This window comes from Phaenicophaeus curvirostris, chromosome 12 (assembly GCF_032191515.1).
Source record: "Phaenicophaeus curvirostris isolate KB17595 chromosome 12, BPBGC_Pcur_1.0, whole genome shotgun sequence".
In the NCBI taxonomy this organism is placed as follows: domain Eukaryota; kingdom Metazoa; phylum Chordata; class Aves; order Cuculiformes; family Cuculidae; genus Phaenicophaeus; species Phaenicophaeus curvirostris.
In genome coordinates, this window is record NC_091403.1 from 18191242 (window position 1) to 18217618 (window position 26377).

The 26377-nt window shown below is 39.7% G+C and overlaps 1 protein-coding gene across 1 annotated transcript in view; it reads left to right on the plus strand.

The window, feature by feature from the left end:
• The window catches only part of HMG20A (high mobility group 20A), a 36228-nt gene extending 10508 nt beyond the window's left edge, over nucleotides 1-25720 (plus strand). The window contains exons 4-12 of the mRNA XM_069866925.1: nucleotides 6342-6434; nucleotides 8445-8592; nucleotides 9918-10133; nucleotides 13104-13236; nucleotides 13607-13638; nucleotides 18716-18791; nucleotides 19627-19842; nucleotides 20452-20595; nucleotides 22999-25720. Coding sequence (XP_069723026.1) covers nucleotides 6346-6434; nucleotides 8445-8592; nucleotides 9918-10133; nucleotides 13104-13236; nucleotides 13607-13638; nucleotides 18716-18791; nucleotides 19627-19842; nucleotides 20452-20588 — 1047 coding nt within the window. The 5' untranslated portion in view covers nucleotides 6342-6345 and the 3' untranslated portion in view covers nucleotides 20589-20595; nucleotides 22999-25720. The remainder of the gene's footprint in view (nucleotides 1-6341; nucleotides 6435-8444; nucleotides 8593-9917; nucleotides 10134-13103; nucleotides 13237-13606; nucleotides 13639-18715; nucleotides 18792-19626; nucleotides 19843-20451; nucleotides 20596-22998) is intronic.
• Nucleotides 25721-26377: the final 657 nt, after the last annotated feature.

The following is a 26377-nucleotide window of genomic DNA, read 5'->3' on the forward strand; positions in this document are numbered from 1 at the left end:
GAACTGCTATTGCATTAAACCTACTTTAAATCACTGAAAGTTGGGTTCTGTGTGGAGCCTAACGTGTAACTGTTCTCTGAAATGACGGCTTGATGTTATTTTGTAGTCTGCTGAAATGGTTTGAATTGAACACTGCTTGTTGTATGCAGATTTGAGAGTAAATCTGAGCTTAATACAAAGGGTGAGAGCATCTTTGTGCAGAGGCAGTATGATATTGAAGGTCCATCTCAAGCTTCGGTAATTGGAGAGAAGATCCTGGATCTTTACTGAGATTGCTCTCTGTGGATTTTTTTCTAGTTTGTAGATGTGTAAAGAGAGAAATTTCTCTGCTATTGTGGTAGAGAGAAGAGTTGTCTGTTTATTTTTCTGTCCCACGAGCTTTCTTCTGATTGGGAGAGTTCTTGGCTGATACACCTCTTCTCTGTCCTTTTGGCCACTGTGAGGAATTTTTTAAGCTGCTTATATGTCCTGTCTTCTGTTCATCAATGTTGCTGCCCTGAGAATAAACAGTCCTTATTTCTTCAACTGTTGGTAGCCTTTCTAACAAAAAGGAATGAGAGCGTTTGCTGGTTTACTTCTGTATTGACCAGAAGCTTTGAGCCAGGCAGCCTACTCATGGTGGTATCTGCCATAAAGATGACCTACCATGAGTAGGTGTTGGTACCATGTGACCTCTAGCTGTCCATCCTTGTCAAAATCAGTCTGTGAGCCGTTAAATGTGAATGATGAGATGTTTCTTGCTTTATGGAAGTGGGATTAGTTCACTATAGCAGAAAGTACAGTTTTTTACATTGTTTTCATTTTCTTTGTTCACAGCTGGGCAGGATCAGACAACAAAAAAAATGCAGGGACAAGACACATGCCTTGCTCATTAATGCTTTGCTGGGTGCATCTTAGTCAGCAAAAATATTTGGGATCTGCAGATTTTTTATGTGGTTAGAAGATATTTACATATAAAATGTCTGATTATCAGATGGTGTTAGGAAGTGTTACTGAGAAAGGCGTTTTAAATAGGAATACAAAGAAGCTTATGGTGATTAAGACATGGATACTCGAGTAGAGGAAAATTTCGGTGTGAAGTGGATGAATGTTCTGCTTGCTGTTAATTGAACTCTTAGCTGTAAATGAAACATACTTCAGTTGTCAAAAAGCCCCTCAATTTTTACAAACTGAAATTTCAAACAGACTTTCCTAATTATCATAGTTACTTGAAATAATGGGCTTCTCCTTTTCTTTGTCATTTACATGCTAAAGTCCAGGATCTAGGCATATTATTCTGTGGAATGGTGGTACTAAGTGGTGTCTAGTGCAGTACTCTCCTGTGGTCTCTGGACTCCTTATTTGCACATTGAAACCTGCTCTGGGAGGCTTACTTCTTGCTTGTGCTTATCAGGAGGCAGTAGTTGACATGAGGGTCTGTTTGGAGAGCTTCATACTCATTGCTCAAGAATCAGTGTGTGCTACGTTTGGCAGCCTAAGGGTTACTTAAAGGTTTACTTAAGAGCTACTTACATTTTTTTTTCCTGGGGTGGATGTTTTATCATGAAAATCAGGGCTCAGTTGAGTTGTGAACTGAACTTACTGTATTCTTTTTAGTGAACTTACCATGGAACTTTGGAATGTCATGGGCGTATTTTGTCTGTAGTTATACATAGATGACCCTGTCAGAGGTCAGGAAACAGTTCCAGGGTGGGAGTTTGCTGTTTTGGGAGACTGCTGAAGACGAGGAAAGCCAAGCTTCCATTACTGTAATAAATATTTTATCTCAGGAAGTCTGAGCTCATATGTGATTGTTAAAGTTTTCATAAAAGCTGAATAATTTCCTGCTTTTAAAAACTGAATATTTAAAAAGCCATGTCATGCTTTTTTGCCTTTGCTCTGGGAGATGTGGGTAAAGGCAAAATACAGATGAGTGTTTTTTTGGAGGAGCCTGTCTTAAATGAAAAGGGAGTGCTGGTGAGTGAAATGCCCCTGAACTAACTTCTTGGCTTAAATGTGGTGATGGGTCCTCAGGTAATATCTGTGCTTGCTCCTAACAGGCTGCAGGAGGTAACCAAGGAAAGTAAATCTGAATTTGCAGCACTGTGCCTGCACTTCTGCTGTAAACTGTTTAGGCTCCACAAACTAGCAAAGATGCTGTGTTGCCTAAACTCTTATATTCCACTGGTTTCGTTTATCGGATTCTGATCAAGGCAATGAACTTGAGGTTATGAGGTTATACCGAGGTGAAATCCATGTTGTAGCCCTTCTGGAACTACAAGTACTTTTTCATTTTCCCACCATTTAGTGCTGTGCAAACTGGAGCATTACTGACTTGTTGTCGAGGGTCATACAGACTTCAGTTATTATTTCTCTTTGCAGTAAGAATTGCATAATGTGTAGTCAAATCAGATTCTTGCAACTACTGCTTAAATGTCTGAAACCAAGCAGCGACCAACAGCTGAGGTGCCCAAAATAAAAGGGTTAAGACTGGTAGCATTTTAAAGACTGTTTCTGAAGTTGAATTGTATTCTTAGCTCTTAAAGGTTTCCTATATGACCTTCTTTAAATCAGCTATGCCTCTTTACCCATATATAGGGGTCTTGGGATAACATGTATGTTTTAGCTTAGAAGAACCTTATTTACTTAAATGTATATAGAAATGAAGTCATGAAAAGGAAATGTAAAAGCAGTGTAAATTTTTGCTGTTTGCTAAATACAGTAAATACTCAAACTTGAATGCCAAGTATCTTTCAGAGCACTTATAACTAAGCATGAATTAGGAATCCTTTCAAAGATAAGTGCTTGAGACTACTACATGTGAGACTTCTATTCTTGTGTCTGTTCAGTCTTCAGCCTATGTGAAAAGATGTACGTTCTCTTTTAGAACTATATTGTGTACGTAGATCAATTCTATTTTGCTGCACTTGTGCACATGTCCTATCTGAAGTTCCTTGTTTCCAGCATCTGAGGAGCAGCTGTGAAGAGCAGATGACTATAGGCCTTAGCTGAACTTTTCACAGGTTCTTCTTCCCTGTTTGGCTCTAAGCTCTAGGCAGTGATGCTCTGCTCTTAGTCATTATTTTCCCCTGCCTTCTGTTAGCTTCTTGCCTGGGGTATGGCAGGACAGGTGGGGAGAAGAGACTGTGGCATCAGTAAGATAGTGGGAAGAAGTTAGCTGCTGTTCTCACGGTGATTTGTTCAGGCTACTGTAAGTGGCTTGGAGATCAGATGGAATATTGCAAATATTTTTACCTGTTTACCTGTTGTTTTGAGCACTTGGCCCATGATATTTAGCGGTTCATCTGGTGTGCCTTCACTCTTTCAATCCTATATCAGCTGCCAAGTTAGGTATGTTCATTACTACTATGCACAGGTGGACCAGCTCTCTGCTATCTCTTGCCATACCTCCCACACATCTCTGGATGCCTGACTTATTGCTGGAAACTGGAGAGCACTCAGACTGTTCCAGAAGGCTTTGCTGGTTTTGGATTTTCCCTTGTTTTCCACTCATGATGCTAAATAGTGTAATTTCCTGTTGCCTTTGGAGGGTGAAGGGTGGGTAAAGCTTTATTCTAACTGGCCTGCATTCATAAGTTAATTCTTTTATGGCCCCTTGAAAATATGTGGGTTCTCATATGACTTTAAATCTTGTGTGCTTTCTGTTTTGGTGGTGAGTGGGGAATCCTGGTGGATATACCAGAGCATACAGCTCCTGTTTTCTTTCAATTTCCCTGCAGTTTTGTATTCATGGTTTTGGCTGTAGTCCTTCCCTGTAGTATTTATCTTTACACGTTTCATCAGTGGCCTCAGACAACTTTAAAACCTTATTAGCACTGGTCAAAGGAGCTGTCTGCTTTCCCCAGGAGATGGAATACTTCGGCAGGGTGATACTATCGCTTCTATTTCTGTTTCGTTTCTTTTCATCAATGCAAATAAGGGTTTGTAAGCAGTGTCTGCTGATACCTTGATACTTGCTTGAAGCTAAGTGTCTGTCCTTCTGTGCTTATTTTCCTTATTTGTTTTCCCATTGGTCTGTTTCTGAGATCTGTACAATTTTTACCCTATGATGACAATGATGCGATGTGTGTGAAACAATCCTGAATTAAAGACTGTTGGAAGAGACTTGGCTGAAAAGGGATTTTGGTGCACTTTGTGCAGTTTACATCTAAAATTTCATTTCCTATATATTTTAATCTACAACCAGAAAGCTTTAAGAACAGATTAGAAACAAACAGTCCAATCCAGACCTTCACTATTCTTACTGTTAGAAAGAATTTGCTAATCTGTTCTGTTAATTTTTTTTTTAAGGGAAAGAAATAGCAGGTCATTGTGAATAGTTGTGTACCCGATATTTTGCACAACTAAGGCTATATAAAAATTGTAATTTCTTCTAAATGGCAACATTTGGTTTGCTTAAACTCATTTGTTTTACTTTGAAATAGTGCAAGAAAATGAGAGCAAGAATGTATGGAAGTTGACATGTCATTTTTTTCTAAAGATATGTCTTTTCTGAAACAGGCAGAATTAGTTGCCTGTTTTATGTGAGAATCACTGACTCTTCCCACACTTCATTTCCTCTAACCTTTGTCCCTGTACCCATATCAATGCAATTAAAATATCTAGTTCCATGCTGTCTGTGGCTCTTGAGGTCAGAATAGATGCTTTTGTGTTGGGTCATGAAGCCTGTGGTGAGTCATTCTTTCAAGTACATACTCAATCCCTTTTTCAGTATATTCTCACATCCAAAGTATTTACCCCCATATTTTCTAAAATGGTCAGTAAAGACTTGTTTTGGAGGGCATGTGCCTGAGAAATTCCAATCTGTATTCCTCTGTGGCAGCAGGCAGTTTCCTCTCCCAGAACTGGACTGAGCTAGGAGTATATACGGTACTTCCCTGACAACTTCTGTGATGAGTAAGACTTTGAGACAGAGCAAAAGTACTCAAGTAGGTTTAAAACAACTTGTCAGTCTCAGTGGGTATACCTGCTCTGCAATTATTTAATTTTCAAATATGTAAATTTTCATTTCACTGGCCTTTCAAAATTGGGATTCCTTGACATTCAGTGTTATCTGTAGTTCATAATACTGGGTTGGTTGGTATTTTAAATCAAAGTTGCCCTCAAGCATTAATAAGTACTGTTTCTTGTTTCACTTGTGTGATGCTGGTAAATGTTAGAGCTGGGCAAACATAATGTTCATTTACATTTTTTAATAAACTGCTTTGCTTGTGGTGCTTTCATGTTTGCATTCCCTAAACATTGAAATGATTGAATCTTACTAGCATGCATGATCAGAGAAACTGAAATTTTAAAGGAAAATAGCCATTTACTTGCTGGTAGGGAACGCAGCAGGATCTGGTTAAGTCTTGGATGAAGTGTAATCACTGTGGTTTGAGGGAAGTGTCTGTGCTCAAGGTGTGGTTTGTGTGTCTGTTACATAGTTGATGCTTGTGGACTTCGTGAGGTTTCCCTTTTGCCTTGTTAATGTAAAAGCAGCTAATGGAAAACTGTCCACTGAAATATGAGGTCCTTAGATCAGAGAAAAGGGTTGAAGTGCCAGAGCAGGTGAAGAGGTAGGAGGCTGGGAATTCAGAGGAGGTATTTGCGGATAAGCTACGAAAGCCAGTGCTATCCCTGGTAGTTAAATATTGGGCTTAACTGTGATAAACTGATTAAGTAAAAATTGTCTGGATGGTTTAAGTTTTCTGATGCGAGATCTGTATTGTGAGGATTAAATTAATTTTGCTGACTTGTGTGTGTTGGTGGTATTTTTTTAAATGGTAACTGAAGCTATCATTATAAGAATAATTCAGAGTGAAATGAACTGTCCTAATCTGTTGATGCTTAATACCTGCAATACTACTTAGCAATAACAATCACCTACATGCATAAAAATATTGTGAAAATGTGGACAAGGGATTATAAAGTGCCATCTTAAGTTGAAACTTCAGAGCCAACTTATTTTCAGCTTTAGGGCCAACACAGATGACAGGAACATGGGTTAGAAGAAAGGGATCCATGTTCCAATCTGCTGAATATGGTGAATGAAAACTTGGCTCAATGGGTAAAATAGAATTCTACAGTGTAATTTCCAGCAGCACTGTGGCATTGGCACGGGGCTTATTTAAGAGAGAAACTCTGAATTGAAGCATCATTTATGGTCTTTATCCTCTGACATGAAGCACAACTGCCTGTAGGATCTGTCCTGAGGCTGACCAGCTATGACTGGCCACTTGGTTCATGGGGCAAACAAGTTTGTGGTGTGTTGCGAGGTTAATACTGAAGTGCTGCTAAAGGGAAACAATGAGATAATTAACTTAATTTGTGTGTGTGTGGTTTTGTTTTGTTTTTTACACCAGAAGTATGGAGAACTTGGTGGCTGGCTCCACCCTTCCTCCAGGTTTTGCAGATGAAGATGGTTCTAAAGAAGGTACTGAAGTTACTGTAACTGGGTAAGCAACTACTGCGTTTTAACCTTCAGCTGATAGACACTGTCTCTAGATTTGCCAGCGAAACTACATCAGTGGGAAGAGGGCACACTAAGTAATTTAAACAAAGAAACCCAACAAAAATAAATCCTACAGCACTCCCTTGCCTTGATGGAACATGACAGGACTCTAGGAGAAACCAGGACTCTTCTGAACTGTTTAAGACAGATTTAGACAGCATGATGGGGGCAGAGGGAGGGTCTATGTGTTGGCTACAGTAGTCCCTGCTAAATAAATGATTTGTTAAACATATGCTGTTCATCACTGAAAATTGCAGAGAAACTGAAGTCTTTCATTTTTGTCAAGACTGATTCTGCTTTTACAGACTGAAACAATGACCCCTTTTAAAATGACAATGACAAAAGAAGTTGTCTTTTAGGAATACACAGGATTCTTGCTGTGCTTTGACACTTAAAGTTTCTGCTTTGTAAAGCACCAAGCAATACTATTCTGACTTTGCAGGCAAGTAAAGCCCTGTAAAAATGAGTATGGATACATTTGCTTCAAGCAGGTCTGAATTTGGATATATGTTTCTGGGACTTCAGACTTGTTGGTGCCAAATGAGATCATACATGTTTAAACCAGACTTGTGTTTAAGAGGTATTGGTGTGTTGAATGAGATTTCATTGGCTTTCACTGCAAATGGCTACAACCCATTGAAATTTTTCTGATATGTGTAGTTTAGAAAGCTTCCCTGCTAAGGGGCAGCACATAGGAAATCTGAAGTGTTCTTCAAACCGTATCACGGATTCTAATAAACTGTATTGTTCTATTTTCTTTTTGACACGTACCAAATGTAATTTAAAATGTAATTTAAAATTTAAATGTAATTTATGAGCATATACGCTTTGTTCCCTTTCTCCCTCTCTAATTGTTAGTAAGATGAACTCAATCTGATATGTGAAAGTCAGCCACGGATCTCTCTAGCCCTTGTGTCATTACCAGTAATTATGCCCTAATTGGTGATTATAGTGAGTAATGAAAATATACTGCTTTCTCTGTTTAAAGATAGTTTCCTGTAGGCATTCAACTACAATTCTCTTAAGATATCTCGATTTTTATATAGCTTTATTCTACATTAACAAGAACAAATATTTTCAATATTTAAGATATTTTGCATGCATGTAAGCAGCTGTAGATGTGTGTAAATTGAACAAAGGCTTAAAGCATATGCTGCTGTTGTAGTAATTTTCATGACAGTAAATGAGCCAAGTTGTCTTTAGCCTGATTCAAGAAGGGATGAGAATCTGAGGCGAGTCCTGAAATCTGATATTAATTTGCCTACTCAGTGCATTGGTTAGTGTGACCATAGGGTTGTTGCCCCAGAATATGCTCATCTCTATCTACCTGCAGAATTATTTCTGTATACTTGTTTATTTCCTGCACCTCCAGACAGCTTGCCCTCTCCTGGAGTAAGGTTGGTTGATAATGTCTCTTGCAGCAACACTAAATAGTGACCATTCAGGAGCCTGTTGGATGTGCCTTAAATACCCCCAAGAAATGATGTTGAATGAAGCTCAGTCCAAAATCATGTGCAACTCCAAATGTTTGTGTGTTTCTGGAGAAATCTATTAAATGCATTTAGAAGGGTGTATGTTGGTTGAAGATGAGACCATTCGTTTCAAATTCCATACGATATTTTTAAAGTATTAGTCCATAGTTTCTCATTTGATTGACATGTTTACTTGCTTGACAGTCGTTTGTACAGTCAGAAGCTTCACTAAAAATGAAATAAAATAAGAGTTTAAAAATCAAACTGTCTTTGAAAGTCCATAACGAACTATGGTTGTTATAGCAATTGCTGGATGGAACAGCCAGTTCTTCAAAAATGATTCTTGAACATAATTTTTTTTCTCACTAGTGTAAGAACTGAATGTATTTGCAATATTTTTGCATGTTTTAGAAGATTAGGAAGGAAGCGATTTAGCAATATGATGATTAAATTTTTTCTTTCGCTGTTATGCGCTTTTTCAGATTAGTGCATTCTGAGAGTTCATTTGGTGGTGGAACTTCACAGCCTGTGAATAATCCAGATTTGGTAGAAGATTTGTCACAGGTTCAACAGCTGCAAAATGAGTCCTCTAATGCAGCTGAAAACACTGAGCAGAAGCCTGAGGAGGAGGTGAGATGAAGTGATGGTGATTTCTCAATGAAGCAAAAGCTTGGAGTTTTGTCAGTATAGTTTCTTACCTACCCAGATTTTTTTGGATAGGATCACAAATTTTTATCCATTTGCCATTTTCATCAGTTGAATCTCTGGTTTTCTCCTGTGTTGTGCCATGGCATGCAGACAGCCGAGGGAAAGCTGGCAGTCATAACGTACAGAGCACAGCACGCATGTCTCTGACTTAGCCAGCAGAGTCCAGACTCATACTGCATTCAGTCGTCTTCTGAGGACTAAAGTTCAACTGCCACAACTTATTTTATCTCTTGTGAGTCAGGAGAGTGAGACCATTGTACTCTTTGGGGAGTATCTGATGTCTTTGAAAGCATTATGCTTACTACTTTAGACTATACATTGTGTACCATCCTGCATTGATTTTTGAAGAGTAATTCACCAAGGAACTGAAGTTTCCCATGATAGTGACTATGTTTGGGTTTTTTTCTGATATTTGCATTTGATATTGCTCCTTGGAGCAGGTCCTTGTTTAAAGTAGTAGTAAAATTCCAGAAAGGAAACTATAGCCAACCTGATGGCAGGAACATGTTGGTTTGGGGAGAGTTTAGAAGTAATGGAGCAGTTGTATGTAAGTAGCATGAGAGAACAGTGTTGCCCAAAGACTGTTAGAGTAGTAGAATGAAGCCAAGAGGGTGAATGGTAATTCTGCTATTCCTGTGAGCTTCCAGTGTGCCACAGGCAAATCTTACAATGTTCCTTTCTTTGGCATTTGTAGATCTCTCTATTGGAGGCAACTGGTGGGGAAAGAGAGTCTACGGAATAGATTAGAATAGAAAAATCTGTAGACTGTGCTTTCACCCACATCTTGGGCACAGACTGCAGGGGTACAAAAAGGCAAAATAACTAGTTAACAAACGTGACATTGAAGGAGGTGTGGGAGGAGGTGTGTCTGAGGGTGAGAATAATTTTAAATAAAACCCAAGCAAACAACTAACAAAAACAATTTGCAGTGCATTAGCTAAGCTAATAATTTTGTGGGTTATCAGTTCTCATGATTTTACAGTCAGAAGTTGATGCTGATGTTATGTTATTGTCGCTGTGGACCAGGAGATACTGCAAACAACTTTTCACAATGAGACCTCTTTGGCTTTGCTTAGAGGCAAGTCATGATTGCTCTGAGGTGTCAGATTTGAAATTTGCATCCAGGTAGAGGTGGTATTGCAGCAAAATAGTCCTCATGAAAATGTTTGACATGTGAATATTTATTCTTTCCAGAGGTGGTAATTCTTTTCCTTCCATCTGATTTTTCTTCCATTTTCATTTTGCAGCAGCAAAGAACTAAACGAGGAGGCTGGGCCAAAGGAAGAAAGAGGAAGAAACCCCTTAGGGACACCAATGCCCCCAAGTCTCCCCTCACAGGGTATGTGCGATTCATGAATGAGCGTAGGGAGCAGCTTCGAGCGAAGAGGCCTGAAGTCCCTTTCCCAGAGATCACCAGGATGCTGGGCAATGAATGGAGTAAACTGCCTCCTGAGGAGAAACGGGTACCATTAAACTCCCTTTTCCTTATTGGGTTATGACTACTGTTAAATGGGAATATTGTTGTTTAGTGAGGAAGTTAATGTAGGCTTTTAGATGAAGTTGTGTTTAGGAATATATTTACAAACAAGGGGCACAGGTGTTCCAGAGATCAAGTAATGAACCCTGGTAGGGCCACAGTGTCTTATCCAGGTGTGACTTGAGGAAAACTGTATCCTCTAGATAGTGCAAGGGTATATTCAGAATGGGAGGGAAGGAGAGGAGTGCCCTAGCAAGGCATCCCATGATCTGTGATTCATCTGGATGTAACTGACTCAGATACAGCTGAGACCTACCAGTTTCCAAGGCCTAAGCCAATTAGAAGGACAGGGCAGGCATTTTTTCCATGTGAGTGGTGAGAATTAAATGGGATTTCAGAGTTGCTTGAAGGATTTTATAGTTCTGTTTATTTTACATACTCATCAATATTTATAAACATCTGATGTCTTCAAGTAAGACAACAGACCTGAAAGGACGTGTTAATGAAGGAGCTGACCATGAATAAACCTCTAGACAGTGTTTTAAAATATTGCTAGCCCTAGAAAGAACATTGAGATCTGTATAAGGAATGGGACAGCAGGAGTTTCATGTTCTAGTTTCTACACGCATTACCTCAGGAAAAGGGTTTTTTCCCCACATTTCAGTCAGAATGTCATGTCTTCTACCTTTGGCGTTCTGCACTGATACATGAATGAAGAGCAAGGCAATGCTAGGTCAGTTCTTTAACTTCTTCTGGAGTGGACCTCGTTAATGCTAATGGGTGTCCTACCATCCACACCTGATTGCCATTGGAGATCACATCTGAGCAGTAGCTAAATTGGAGTAACTTGATGCTATCATCTGAATCTATCAGGACATCTAAGATTTTCAGAACACTTCTAGGAAAAAATAATACTTAAGTTTTCGTGATCCTGGATGAAAAATGGGGTGATGCAGAAAAGAGGAGTTCCTTTTTTCACTTTTTACTAAACTTTGAGGATGCATATTGTACAGAGATAGTATAAAATGGTGTATAGGTGTAGTGTTTTGACTGCAACGGAAATTATGTGTCAAAGCAAAGCAGTCCAATCGGTAACAGATCTGTAGCGAGAACGATGTTGCTGTCTGCTGGAAGAGAGGGAGAGAGAATAAGACATTCTGCCCCTCTACTCCCTGCTCTTAATCCATTCTTATGTCCGAGAGGTGTATTTTTTTTTAAAAACCTAGGAAAAAGGAAATTGAGTTCAAATCTTGATTGCATGTGCTGCTTTTTAAATCCCCAGGGAAGCTGTCTTCTGAGTAAAGCTCTGAGTCTCTAACCTATAGTGGGTCAGGGAAGGACTGCTGATCACTTCCTTCCCTTTGTTTTTTCATGCCTTTTCTATTAAGGCATTGAAGGCCACTGCTGCCTCGAAACTCTTGTCCCTGATGACAGCCTGATGTTATTGTTGAAGTTGAGTAAGCTTTGTTTTGGTTATCTAAGAGCTATGAAATCCTCCTCCTAAAGCAAGCGTTGGAGTTGTAGTATACTGCTGCAGAGTGGATTTTCATCCCATAATCCAGGGGAGAGCACGTCTGACACTCTGCTCTTGTGTCTGATCTCCAGCAATTAGCAAACAGGCTGTCTGATATAAAAGCTGAAGGGAAGGTCTCGCATTTCCCTTGTTCTGGCCTTCAACCTTGCTCCTTCCCTTTGTATTTGGTGAGCATAGGGGACAGGTGAGTTGATCTGATTGGACTGACCAAATAGTCTTCCCCAGAAAGAAGTGTGTGCCTGTATGGGCACGTGCCTAGTGTGATGCATAGATTTGTGCTAGAAAGCCTGGGACGTGTGCTTACAGGCAGTGCAGCAGAATTCAGTGTTGCTGATACAAAACAATCATCCAAAACACAGGTTAACAAGCTGATGTTAAGTCAGTTACTGCACCCTTTCAGCTGCACGTTACTGGAGATGGGAAAAGAAGAATTTCTTATGCAAGAATATAGTGTCCAAAAGCAACGCAAAACCAGCCTCACCAAGTTTGCATCCCAATCCAGAACATGAACAGTGACCTCATCGGGGACAAAATAACATTGCAAATGCATGGAATTTAACCATTATGTATATTGCTGTGTTGATGTAATGAAAAAAGAAAAAAAGGCATACCAGGTGACTACAGTTCACTCTGATTTAATACTTACTCCTATTGAATTTAAACTCTTTGGGGGAGGAGAGGGAAAGCTGGGAAGGCAACTTTTTTATTAAAGATCCTATGAGTGCATGTTGTGACCATTCCATAAATGGTTTTCAGTTCATCAGTTCTGGTTAAGCTCATTCAGTTATGCAGATGTGTGAAATAGCTTCAGGCTAGAAAATACATGATTTCTTTTTAAACTGAAATGGGGGTGGCTGAAACTGGTGCAACCTTCTAGGCTCTTTTTTTTTTATGCTACTCTTTTTCCAATACCCATGACGTTTTATTCATCTCTCAGATGGGCGAAGTCTGTGGTTGTAGAAAGGGAGTGCCTTTTTTCCTGTAGGGCTTCATAATATGAATGTGTTAGAACCCTACTGTTATAGAGATCTGAACCGTAGCACATCATCTCTTTAAAGCATTTTTCCTTTGGCATCATTCAATCCCAGCCACAGAAAGGCAATTCTTAACTATTTGGCTTATGTAGGTAATGCTCAGTTGAGTAGCTTAGTAGCAGGTAACTTCTAGGTCTAACAAGAAAGAGTTAACAGAATAATGATTTGAGTTTAAAAAAGGAAAAGATGAAAAGGGACACCAGAATACAGTGATTTTATCCAGAAGCCTTATGTCTATGCATCTTGTGTACATTCTCACTGTTTCTTCACTCCTTTCCTGTTTGCATAGGTGAAATGGATCAGCACTTCATCTGACAAGTTGTTTCTTTCTTCCCTTTCTCCTGAAGGGAAGGAAACTCCCTGAAACTCTTGGACTTTTTTGTTTCAGCGATACCTTGATGAAGCAGATAGAGATAAGGAGCGTTATATGCGGGAGCTGGAGCAGTATCAGAAGACTGAAGCCTATAAAGTCTTTAGCAGGAAAGCACAAGACAGACAAAAAGGCAAATCACATAGACAAGGTATTGAACGGGACAAAAATATGTGGCTAGCTAGAGGAACAGAAGATTCCCAGCTGGTCATGTAGCTTGACATTCATTTAAGGTCTTTGATTTAAAGGCTTGTTAAAAAGTCAGTGTGATTTTTCATGCCATTTGCATCAGCTATGTGTGAAGTGATTAGATTTATGTAAATTTATCTGTATTTAGATTGTATTGGAGGATGTGCATTAAAAGCAGCAGACTCAGACACAGTTCTGTGTGACTTATTAGGAAAATCTTGTGTTTTCTAACTGTCGTGTCATGGTTGTGTAACTGCTTTAATTCTTTTGTTCTTGTTTTTTCAAATTTGATCTATTTTAAGGGATTTCTTGATTGTTTTCTCTCTTTTCAGATGGAGCAAGACAGCCAGCCCATGATCACGAGGTAAATATCTTCATTCTACCCTTACAACAATAGCTGGATTTTCAGATTGCAAGGTTTCTAGTGAAGTCAATAAAAAACAGGTTATGCCAGTTGAAAGACCTAACCTGAGGTTTAGAGTGTGAATTCTTCTTAGGTTTAGAGTATGAACTCCTCTTCCTATGCAGTTTTTGATAAAAAGTTAGAGATAACCAAGTGTTCTTATGCTTACGTTACTATACTGAAAACTAAATTTAGTAAGTCTTGGGCAGGTAGAAATGATTGAAGATAAAGTGGGAGCACAGGATACACATAAACCAGATCTATTTTGTTATGGGTCAGTGGATATGAGTTGATATAATTGAGCCTTTAGGTGTTTGGTGTTAGAGGTTCAACTTGTAAGACTTTTACTTAAAAATGGTTAAAAGCAGAGAATCTTAATTTTTTGGTAAGTAAAGATTGAGGTAAAACTTGGGAAATAGCTTGAGACCTGGATAAACCTTCCAAGTTTCAGGTTGTTGTTTTGAGGTACTGATTTTCTACAGCAACGTGAATGTTTTTGGCTGCCCCCACCTTGCCAATGTAAATAGTGGAAAAGAGTAATAATGTCTGGAGATCATAGAATCATTAACATTGGATGTGATGATCAAGACCAACCCTCAGCCCAGCACTACCAGCCTACTAAACCATGTCCCAAAGTGCCAAGGCTATGTGCTTTTCCAAACACCTCCTGACATAGCAATTCCATCACATCCCTGAGATTAAGATGACTGTGCTTTAGTTGATGAGATATGTCACAAATCTTGTGCATCCTGGCTGACTATGGTATGTCTCCCCTTGAAGAGCTGGAACTTTCCAGTTGTATTACCTAGGGCTGCAGAGCTTCTGTCACAGTTACTAATAAATTGCAAACAGAAAGCAATGAAAAAATCTTGTTGATACACACAGTCTCCTGACTTATAAGTATGAACCTTTCTGAAAGATCTGTTTTTCTGTGTGAGGTTTTTTGCCTTGGGAAAGCAATCAAGTTGCTTTTTAATGTGTTGATTACAATAGTGGTAATTGATTACAATAGTGTAGTTGATTACAATAGTGGCTGTGCACTGCTAAGAGACAGCTACTGGGCTTGTCTACTTTAAGGAAAATAGGTTCCACTTCCAGGAAAATCCTTTGGTAGTGTGTTTTCAATATGTCTTTTTGTTAACTCTTAAAGGAAGTGCTTGCACTAAGGTTTGTCTTGAGGAGGGCATGGTCCTCACGATTTTCCATTCTGTAGTCACTGAATGTATTTTTTTCTTTAATGGTATAAAACCAGCTTATTGAAGGCTTCAAGGGTTGAGCGTGATGTTCACATAACCTTTAAATTATACTGGTGGCATATTACAAATTCAGAGTTTTACCTCTCATCCTTCTAACTCAAGCTGTCATTGCTGAAATCTGATGCCATAAGTGCAGTTAAAAAGGAGTCCTCCATACCCTATGGGGCTTTTAAGCTACATCAGGTAATTATTGAGCTAGCAACATGTTAGGCAGGCATCCTCTTCTGAAAGCCTGTGCCTTTGACTGCTTAGCATTCCTCACCTTTATGTTATAAAATTCCACATGCTTATCGCTTGGTAAGTTTTCACATCTTTTCTGCAAAGTAGTCAAGTATTGTAATCCTCATAGGCGAGGAACAAGAGATTGACATTGCTTTCAGAAGTGTGCACTCAAGTTGTTACTTGAAGCAAGACTAAAGCTTTTTGTTGTCTTTGCTGCTTTCTCTTATCTTTGTAACATGACTATTATTATTCTGTTTGTGATTAGTAGGTACGGTTTGCTTAAATTATTTCTTGAGAGAATATAAGAATATAAGAATATAAGGTCAAGGAAATCTTTCCTTCTCCCCTCACTCCACTACAGTGTTTGTAATTTAGTTTCTGAATCAGTGTTGAACTAATTTAAAATGTTGCATATCATAGAATCATAGAATAACCAGGTTAGAAGAGACCCACCGGATCATCGAGTCCAACCATTCCAACCATATAGAGGTGACCTCCAAAAAGTATTGCCATGAACAATTCAAATACCAATTATGATAAAAAATTAAGAAAAGGATGAGGCTTGGGAAGGTGAGAGGGAACTTTTAACAGGCAGACGTACCATGAAAAGCATGGAGGCTGTCTCAATGAGCTCATTTGTGGGCATGAAATGAATCACTTTTCTTCTTCCAGATCCTAGTTTTGTGAATATTACATATAGCATTATACACAGGAACTATTAATTTTGGCTAAACCATTGTTAATTTTCATCCATTGTTCTGTTATTGCTTCTTCCCTCAAGCTGTTTGAATCAGAGTAGGTCCACCTTCATGCTGTCAGTTGCACAGCATCTTACTAGAGAGATTTAAAAAATGTACATAGTTGAGGAGATTAGGTGTTGCTTGGTAGGCTCTGCAGCCTTTGGAGATGGGGGAAACTGGCTGCTTTAGTACCAGCACACAAGAAAACTACCATCTACTCTGAGAATGAGTTTTTTATTAAGCAGAATATTTTATATCTGTTCCTTGCATTGTCTGCACATGACCACGTGAGGAGGGATGAGCTTAACCCCCCAAAATCTGATCTTTCTCTTTACTGTGCTTCATCATGTTGCCAAGAACTTCACATCTGATTTGTTCTGGAACCTCCAAAGATCAACCTCGGTTTTAACAGCCAGATGAGAATGGAATTACTTGTTAATGCTCTGGAAGCATCTTAGCCTTATTTAAGGCAAATGATAGGAACAATAATTTTGCTCCTGTTTTGATCTGAGAGATGACAAAATGATATGCAACCTGAACAGGCTGGGCCTGTTCAGTAGAAGGTAACCAGAAGCCCTGTGATTTTAATCCTGAGTCTCAGAGTGGCTTAAGCACTTCAGAGTTCTTAAGAAGATCTTTTAATTGCTGGATAATGTGTTCTGTAGTGGACAAGTGATGATTGTTTTCATTATCACTCTTACATTTAGTAGAATTTCTTGGTTGCCTTCAAAAGCTTGAATAGTCCCATCTAATTGCTGTAATATTTTTGAGTTTTACCTGAAGAACCTGTATCGTAGGGCTGCAAACGGAATACCCTCTCCTCTGCCACCTACTCTCTAGGAGCCAGTGATGACCCAAGCCAGGGCCTCTTTGCACACAGGAAGCAATAGCAAGAGTGAATTAGAATACCCAAGATGGGTGTCCTGTACATGTTTTAACCAAATTTCATGGCTGTCAACACTTCTTAGTGCACGTGCATGTTGAGATCTTAGGTTTTGTGGTGGAATTAATTCCTAGCCAGCTAGGGAGCATTCAGATGAAATGAGTGCTTTATGCAGAGTTCTGTATGCGACTTCTCTTTTCTAAATACAAACTCCTGAATCTTTTTCCCAGATGTAGCAAATCTCAGAACTTCAGTGAAGAGCATATGTGATCATGAATCCCCAGCAACTTTGTTGTCTCACAGAGCTAGGAAGGCTTGTTCCCCCTCTCTCTAGTCCCGCCTGTTTCTAGTGCATCTTCAGTTGATTTAGGCCAAGTGAGCTTTGAGTTCTCACTCAGCAAATATGGAGCTTCCCAGCTGTAATTCTACCAGACAATAAAACTCAGCTTATCTTTTGGTTTAAGAACAATCAACTGACAGTCTCCTCAGGTAAAGAACGAGTATCTCGAGTTCCATGTAGCCTTGTCTGTCTTGGTTGACTGCCAAGTGGTATTCAGCTCTCCTGTTTGTGGCGCACACCGATATGATAATCTGAGCTCAGGTGCCTGAATTCTTTTAGCAGCAGTTAAATATTTAGGATTTCTGCTGGAGACCAAATTGTATTTTGACACTACATAGTTTTGGAAAATGAATTTGTAGTACATTATCAATCAAAGTGTTTGAGAGGTTTGAGAAGCTTTTGTTGCCCCCGGAGGTTCTCTCACACTTAACTTAGTTTCTCTAAAAGTAACAGGTTGATTTTAGTTGCTGTGGTTTATCAAACCAAATTTGCATTGTCTTTGCCAATAGCAATGCAGACTTTAAAGCAAACATTAATTCCTATTGATTTTGACATGCAGGAATGGTGACAGAATTATATTATAGTAGATTTTTTCCTTGAGTCAAAGTTTTAGGTTTTTTTATTAAGTTATAGAAACCATAAATTGACATAATGTCTTCTGCACCTGAAACGCCTTCTTAGGTTCAATAGCCTCAGCTTCACATAGTTGAATTCACCAGCTTTATCAGAAATGAGATGGGGGGGACCTGAAAATTGACAGGAAGCCTGTGACTACAGGCTTTATCTTAAGGTGACAAACTTCTCTTATGTCATAAAGTTAAAAAATGCTGCAGTGTTTGGTTTTGCAGCGTGCAGGAGACAGCAGTGCGGTTCGTCAAGGCCTTCCTCACGCTAATGCATATCTGCCATAGCCAGGGTGAACGACTGCTTTTGAACAGTAAAGTTTGCCTACAAGTCTTCATCTTTATCCTTCCATGATACTACCTCTTCTGTAAGAAGGCTCCCCAGAGGTTCTTGCAAATCGTACTTATACACTTCCTTTTCATTAGTGGCTGCATCTATCTAAATATAAGAAGACATCTGTTCCAGTTTGGAACAGACATGTAGAATTGGTACAGTGTGGAAAAGTTGCTGATTTTTTTTTCTTGGTTGTTTTCATTTTCTCTTTGGTAGTGAGTATTAAACATAAAGAGCCATGAAACTCTGTATTTTGCTTGCTTTGTCCCCTGTTTGTTGATATTCCTGTGCAGGCTATTTCAGAATGTGTCAGCTGGTTCATGGTGCTGTGCTTTTCAATGGAAAATACAAGTGAATTCAGATAGTTTTAAAATAGAATGATTCTGTGTAATGCCTTTAGGGGGAAAGGATGTATTTCAGTATGTTATATGATATCTCTCCATAATGGTATTTGGTGTTCATCTTAAAAAGCAGAGACCTACCTTTTAGTCTGTCTTGGTGGGAACTGGAAGTGTTTTCCATCCATTCTGCTCTTCAGCTGCCTCGGTTTTGGTCTCCTTTCTGTTTTCTTGATCAAAAAAACTTAATGAACTCCTGAAAACAAACAATAATTAGCTGTGTATCACTCTTTGCTTTGTAGAAGGAAGCAGATACAAAGGAGAGGTCTGTTTTTGATATTCCAATCTTCACAGAAGAGTTCCTGAATCACAGTAAAGGTAAGTTAAACTTTTGCAGAGCCCCCTTTTTGCTTTCCAAGGGTTTCGCTGGGTGCTGTCCTGCTGGAGTCTTTCCAATTGTCCAACCCAAGTAATGGCTTGGGTCAGTGCTTCTAATATTGTTAATAAGCTCCCTCTGTATGAACTCAGTAGCTGCAACAGCAGTTTTTCCTGGCTTTGTCTTCCAAAACTGTCCTTTTTGGAGAATGTTTCTGATGTTTAACTTCATTTGTTGTTGTTCCAACCCTTCCAAGCTGGACCTTTCTGTTCTGTAGGATTAAGAAACATCTAAGATACTGCTAACTAGCCTGAAACATCAGCATGCTATATTTTATTTTTCCCTCCCTGGATATGTAGAAGTTTCCACTGACATTTTCTGTTAGTCTGTTTGGTAGCTCCATGTCCCAAAAGTTAGGATTTTTTGCCAGATTTTCTGGAGACTTTCTTGACTGAACAGACTTCAAATTCAGTTACTTTCATTGATGATTAGTAGCAATGTATTTTTGTAACTGGTATCTTCCCTGCTAAGCTACGTCATACTGAATGCATTTGAAATCGGTCTTGTAGCCTTCCTTCCTAATGAATTCCCCTGTTCACTTCCATTGTGATACTTTGAATGTCTTCCAGTTTGTTTCTCTAGAAACCAAGTCCATTTAAGTACTGCTGTAGGCTCTGTTGGTGCTCTATGATATGATGCCTTTTCATCTATAAATCAAACTGCGCCACTTCTAATCATCAGTTGAGCACTCCAGAACTTTCTCCTTCATTGCTTACCAATCCTAGATACATGTTTTTATAGTTTTTTGACTGCATGGGAATGGGTTGATATTCACAGCACGTGAGGCTGAGCTGCGTCAGCTGCGTAAATCCAATATGGAGTTTGAGGAGAGGAACGCTGCTCTGCAGAAACATGTCGAGAGTATGCGTACTGCAGTGGAGAAACTGGAGGTGGATGTGATACAAGAGCGTAGCCGCAACACAGTGCTGCAACAGCATCTAGAGACCTTACGCCAAGCACTCACAACGAGCTTTGCTGGAGTCCCATTACCAGGTAAGACTTTTTTTTTCCCTTTGGACTGTCTGACGTGTTAAATTTAACTCACAATATCTACATGATGTTTTGAATTTACATGCGGCTTGCTATTGTAGTGTTGCATACCGAAATCTTAAGATGCATGCGGGGGAAGGTTTGTTGTTAGTGCTTTATTTCAACATAGCATTTTTCTTCTTACTTTTCTTATTCTTCCTAATAAAGTGAGACATACTGCTGTCCTTCACTTATTTCATGAAAATGTTACTAAACAGAAAAGACAGGACCTGCAAGTTCCTTGATAAAAAGAAAGGCTGCATCTGTGCTGTCAGCTGCCAGGGAATCCACTTAGGTCCTGTTGCCCAGTTGTGAAAGACTTTGTTAAAATCAGCTGTGAGACACAAATCTAAGAAAACCATACTTCATTAGTCCTGATATCCTTGGAGCTACTCACTTTGTGGAGTTAAGAGGATGTAGTTTTACAGGATCTGTCACAGGCAGTGCATGGCAAAATCACCTCCTGTGGCAGTTTTCATGTTGGCACAAATTGCCTCTAGCTTAGTCTTAACTTCTTAGGATTACTGCAATCATCTAAATATTTTGTGGCTCGTTTTACTATGTTAATTGTAGGTAGTGGGGAAACACCGACAGTGGAAACCATTGATTCCTACATGAATAGGCTGCACAGTATTATTATGGCTAACCCACAGGAGAACGAGAACCTTATAGCCACAGTCCGAGATGTGGTAAACAGACTCGAACGCTAGTGACTGGGTAAGTGTTCCCTCTCAGGCAGCTGTTTGGCTTCTCCTCTGTGCCTCTGTTTCTTGCTCTGTGCTGATTCTTGTGCTCATCACCATATTGTACGATCAAACAGTTTTCTTCCTCCAAGCCACAGGAGCAGGTTGGCTTAATGAAAGTCAAATGGGTTTGAAAATGTACTACAGCATTAAAGGGCTCCGAAATTCCCCTGAGCCTCCAAAGTTTTTTGTGTGAAAACATAAATAGCTGTTTTTCCTCTTCATTGTGTTTGTGGAAGGTGAATACTGACAGAATGGTGTAAAGAAAGGAAGAATAATTATTTACATTTTAGTAGCAGGGTGACTAATTTAGAAGGAAGTTCTTTTCCTGAGTGAAGTAAATCTGAAAAATTCTGCATTAATTGTAGAATGTGATGGTCACGGAGAAACTTTGTCTCAAGAGGTTATGAGTGAACAAATCTCTGTCATAAATTGAAAATACCCTACAAGTACCCACTCTGTAACACCTGTAGTCAAGCTCTGCTGGTTAGGAAGGTGTACCTGTAAATGAACCACTGATGTGTGGATCAGGCTGTATGTGTGGTTCTGGCTATATGTAGCATTTGCTGAGACTTTAATGATCATGTGGCTTATGCATAGATTATTACTGAGTTCGTGATTCTGTATTTTGGCTTCTGTTTAGCAGCTTAGAAAACTGTATTAAGGAACTGAGTAGAAAAACAAATCAACGAAGAAATACCAGTCTTCCTGTGCTGCTTTGCATTTCCCACGCTGCTTACTCCCCTGCTTCCCCTGTGGTGCACAGCACCAGACAGCCCTTAGGAGTTTGACAACTAATGTTTTCAGGATGCACATACCTGGATTCTTTAGGCATTTATTATGTAGAGTTCGACTGTACATGTCTTGAATAGTGTTTAGAAATGCAAATAAAGCTGCATTGGGCCATCTGCAAATATGGAGACAGGGCTTTTCATCCTTTCTGATTCTGACCTTCAGTGATACTGTGTGGAACAGTTAATTACGTGTTCCCCATTATCGTGGCTTAAGCTAAAAGATCATTGTCCTTCCAGAGGGTAGCCAGATGGAACAGACTATAGTTCTAAGAGATGACTGAGCTCCCTGCAGAATAAAGAACTGCCTTTACTGCTGCTATTTGTGAAGGGAACAGCTTGTCGATCCAGGTCTGGGATTTTTCAGTCGCTCATCAACCTCCTCATTTTCGTATACTGTTTTCAATTAGAACTCTTGTGCTCAGAGAGAGAATTGGGGGAGTGAGGAGGTTTTACAGAATGTGTAAGAGGCAAAGCGGTTTCTCATCAATCGGTTATTGGAAGGACATGCCAGGCCCTGCAATACGTTTGTCCTGTAAGCACCTTGCCATAAAAATAATATCTGAAGGCTACTAAAATCTAGACTTTGGTTCTCATGTCAGGTAGATTCATATTTCCTAAGTGATGAATAATTTCTGGGTTCCTAAAAATGTAAGTATTTTTCTTGGATAAACTGGATTCAGCTGTAATTGCTTTGGAAGAAGTAATTATTGCTTTAGAATTCCTCTTTCTGCTTTAGAGTTGAAAAGTAGCACTTCATTCCCTTCTGCCCCTTCCACCAATACTTTCCTTTCTTCCAGCAGCAAAGCAGTGTGAGGCAATTAAAAATATGGTTAATAATCGCTTAGTTTTGTTATATAAATACGTGCATGTGACTGGATACAACTAGCAAGTTATTCATAGGGCTGTTAATTATGCTCACATTCAGTTGGTGATGATACTAAGATTTTGTCAAAAAATGTAAAGGAAGAAGGCAAATTGAATTTATTCAATATTTATTTATTGAATGCAAACCTACCAAAGGCTAGGGCTTCCCTAGAAGAGGGAGAAGCTTTGGATTGAAAGATTCAGCTGGCATCCAACAAACTATATCAACAGGCTGTCGTCATCGTTGTCCCTTTGTGAACATGTGTGAATTGTATTCTCCTAAATGGAATTTCTGTCACCTAAATGGTCTGTTTGAGCTTGAGACACATTGCAAATCAGTTGAATAGAAAGGTCTCTTGATTATGATGCACCTGAAAAGCAGTGTACTTCACAGAACTGGGGTGGGTTTGGGGGGGGTTCAGTACATTGTATTTAGTGACTCTTTGACTACACTATGCTTTTGTTTTTCTGTACTGCAGAGTAATGAGAACTTTTTTGTGCAGATGGTGTATGGGGAAGAAGATGAAGTTTTTAATTGTTTAACACTGTTCTTTGGATGGGAACAGGATTTCAGTTACAGTTCTGCCTCTGCAGAGTTCCTTGCTAAACCTCTTTAATATTGTGTTTTCAGATAAACCATCCAAAAATAACATCATTGTGCCTATGTATTTGTGGCAGATTGTAATCCTCTAACACTTATTTTTCTGTTTCATCTACAGGTCTAATGTCCCAGGGATGCTTTACAAAATAGTTTTGGCCAGTGTGGAATAAGAAGCCATGAGGGAAAGACGGGGGGTGGGAGGCAGACATGCAGGCTTGTCCTGGTCCCCCTGCCTTTGTGGTTTGTCAGCGAGACAAACGGATCAATGCATTAAAAGGTCTTAAGAAGCCACGGATGCCACCCACTAAACATTTGGAACTGTCCTCTTGAGTAAACATTTAAGAGCATGCAACTCCTGTGCAATCTTCAGTTTGTTTTTAACTCTGCTGGGTGTGCGGGTACCTCTGTTCTGTGGACTGGCTGACTGTGGAGATGAAATCTTGCAGTTCGGGACACAAAGTCCCCCTATGTGTTGTAGTAATAACTTTGTGTTATATTGCCTACTGTCTTTTAGTGTCTTTTTTTTTGTTTTCATGTTTATTTGGGGGAATTACCTAACTCCACTTTAGTTTTCTTCGTTTGGTCTTGTTATCTGATACTTGCATTACTGGATAGCAGTGCTTGTGTGCTCTGCTATTGCAGGCGGTCTTCCTTGCTGTACTGTCTTGTCCTGCCCTGCCTGCTATGTTTATATGAGCTTTTCTTAAGCAGAATCCTATTCTTGGGTTAGCCCACAACAATGTGCATTTGCTCCCTGCTAGAGACTGTCTGTGGTTGATACTTTGTGATTTGATTCTACCATGAGACAGACTTCTCTCTCCCTGCTCTCTCCAAGCTGCCCCTCTTGCATGTAGCATCCTGCTTCTCTGTGAAGGTCTCCTGTTATCTCTTAAAAATGTTTGATGGAGCATTTTACTACTACAAAGGTCAGTGGTAATCAAGGTAGAAAGTGAAAAGTTGGTTCTTAGCAGCGAAAATACAATTTTACGTTTTAGGCTAAAAACCCAAGGCTTGCCCTTTCTCTGATGCATTGCTCAGTCCAATTTAATGTTACTGCCTTGGTTTTGAGCACATGATCTCATGGCGAGAGCTGTATTATATAAAAAGAGAAATGGGCAGGGGGCTTGCTTAGTTGGGTTTTTTCTGCCCTTCTGAAATCACAGTGCTGGAAAGGACCACCTGTGTTTTTGCATGAATTATAAGACCAGAGAAGGTTATTAGCAGCTAGGTTCATGTAGCAGCCCACAGAATTCCATGTGACAGCCTGTGAGTGTCCCACCTTTGGTACAGTCAAAGTACAGCCTATGGAGCCTATAGCATTCAGCGGGTTATGTTCCAGTGTGGCCTTAATGGCCTTGCACTTACATCAAGAAGAACTCTGCATGCTTGTCTTGCTGAGCTACTCTGCACCTCCTGTCAAAGATGAAGGCACCTACTGTCTGCACTAATTTATGCAAATCATTTGCTGCCCCTTTGGTTCCCATCAAATTGTTAATTCGGACTTTGAGCACTTGGACATCTCTGGGCTTTATGATAGTGGTTGCAATGCTTTCTCCAACGTGACAATCTTCTTGCTCCTCCTTGAAATCTTTTAGATTTTCCTGTTATGAATTGGAGGTTGCTTTCGTTACTGGAGTGCATTGCAGTCAGCATCGCTTTAGTGTATCTGTAACACAAGTATTTGAAGATTAAAAAGCAGTTTCTTCTTTTCCCGCACTCTACATATGGACTTCACGCTTGCCTGCAGCCATCTGGTCAATACCTTGTGTGTCAGGTCTCCACTTATTCATGGGCTCATTGCTGTATCCAAGCAGCATGGTTTTCCATGTAAATTCAAGTCTTCCTTTGGGGAGGAAACTCCTTTCTCTTGTCTTTGGTCTCATTTTCAAGACTTCACGAAAAGGAACTTCAGTTTGCTGCATTGACCTCTACTTTCCTTAGCATGGATGAGAGCAATTGATGTTGGCGTTCATATTTTTACTGGGTTCTGTAACAAATACTGCGCGAAGGGAAAATCCTGCATGTTAATAATGTCTTTGGAAGTACTGATACTTGAAGTGGCCAAAATGCACTGCGTAGCCAAAAGTCGATTGATGGAATTCTCAAGTTCAGTCTGCAGCATTTTACTTAATGCCTGGAGTTGTATCCCAGAAAGACTCCAGAAATTTCTTTGGAATACGATAGTGGTGTGCAATTGCAGGCTTTGACAAACGCATACCAGAAAAGGTGTGGGTGGCTGCAGGCTGCCCCTCATTACGTAAATTCAGTGCAACTATCAGATTGTGGCATACTGCTAATACATCATTCTGGTGAGCAGCGTGCAAGTGTTATGGGATAGGAAATTGAAGGTGATAGTGTTAGCTGGGAGATGATAAATCTTTTGCCTTTTCCCACAAGGAAGGAGGGGATGTGATATACCCATCTTAAAGCATTTGGGGAAAGAATACGTTCCGATGTGACAGATGATGTTTTGTCTCATTAAGAAGCTGCTTATTTACATTAATTAACCCCATGAAAATGGATTGTCTTTCCAGTGTTTTGAGTGTCACTTCAGTTTACATTTCTCTGTGTGGGCTGATTAAAAAAAAAGTAAAAATTAAGTGGGTGTCAAGGAGAAGAGCGGAAGAGTGGGATAAAATGCTTTTGTCACTTAGAGAAATGTTAAGGAAAATAGATGAAAACAAGAATCCATTTGCTGGATTAATGTGTTTGGAATTGTTGAGATGCCAAGTTTTCTGTACAATGTTTTTGTAATTAAACTTCGGAGTTCCTTTGTTTTTAAAGAAGTCGATGTGCTTGTTTGACACCTGCTTCATTAAAATTGTTCAACATTGAATCCATTCTGATTCAATTTTAGCTGTGTTTTCACGAAAGAACTATTACTGGCATTGTTTTCTTGTCTGAGAGATTCTGGCAACTCCGTGTTACCGTCGGAAAGGAAATAATGTGCCCCTTCCCCCTCTCGATCCAAAGCATATTGCCCTCTGAAAAAGCCGAAGGAAGTTGTTATTATTTACCGTTAACAAAAACTGCAGAGGTCTTTGGTTATAGCTAATTGGTGTCAGGGCCCTTCCTGTCATCTTTGTTCCGCCACTTGAGTAAATGTCATGAGTCTCTCTTCCTCAGCCCTCTTTGTATGTCCTTGACTTCCTTCGGCCTCCCTAGTTTCCCAACACCATGTTAATTTTCTTCCTATAAGAACTATCTGTATTGCACCTGTTGCCCCCCACTTGCTTTCTTTCCCCCCACTAGATTTTTATCATGTCTCTTTCCTCTGCTGAGTATGGAGCCAGACTGTAACCTCGTGAAATTTCTGCTTTGGGTGGAAGTCCTCTGTCGAGGAGCTTGGATGACTTCTGCCTGCACTGTGGCTCTCTGAGGTCTCAGTGCTGTGAGCAACCACATCTTTATGTTACTTTTGTCGTTCCATCTCATTTTGATTGCCGTGTTAATGCCTGGGCTCCTTCTATACCACCAAGGTTGGTTCAGGTACTATC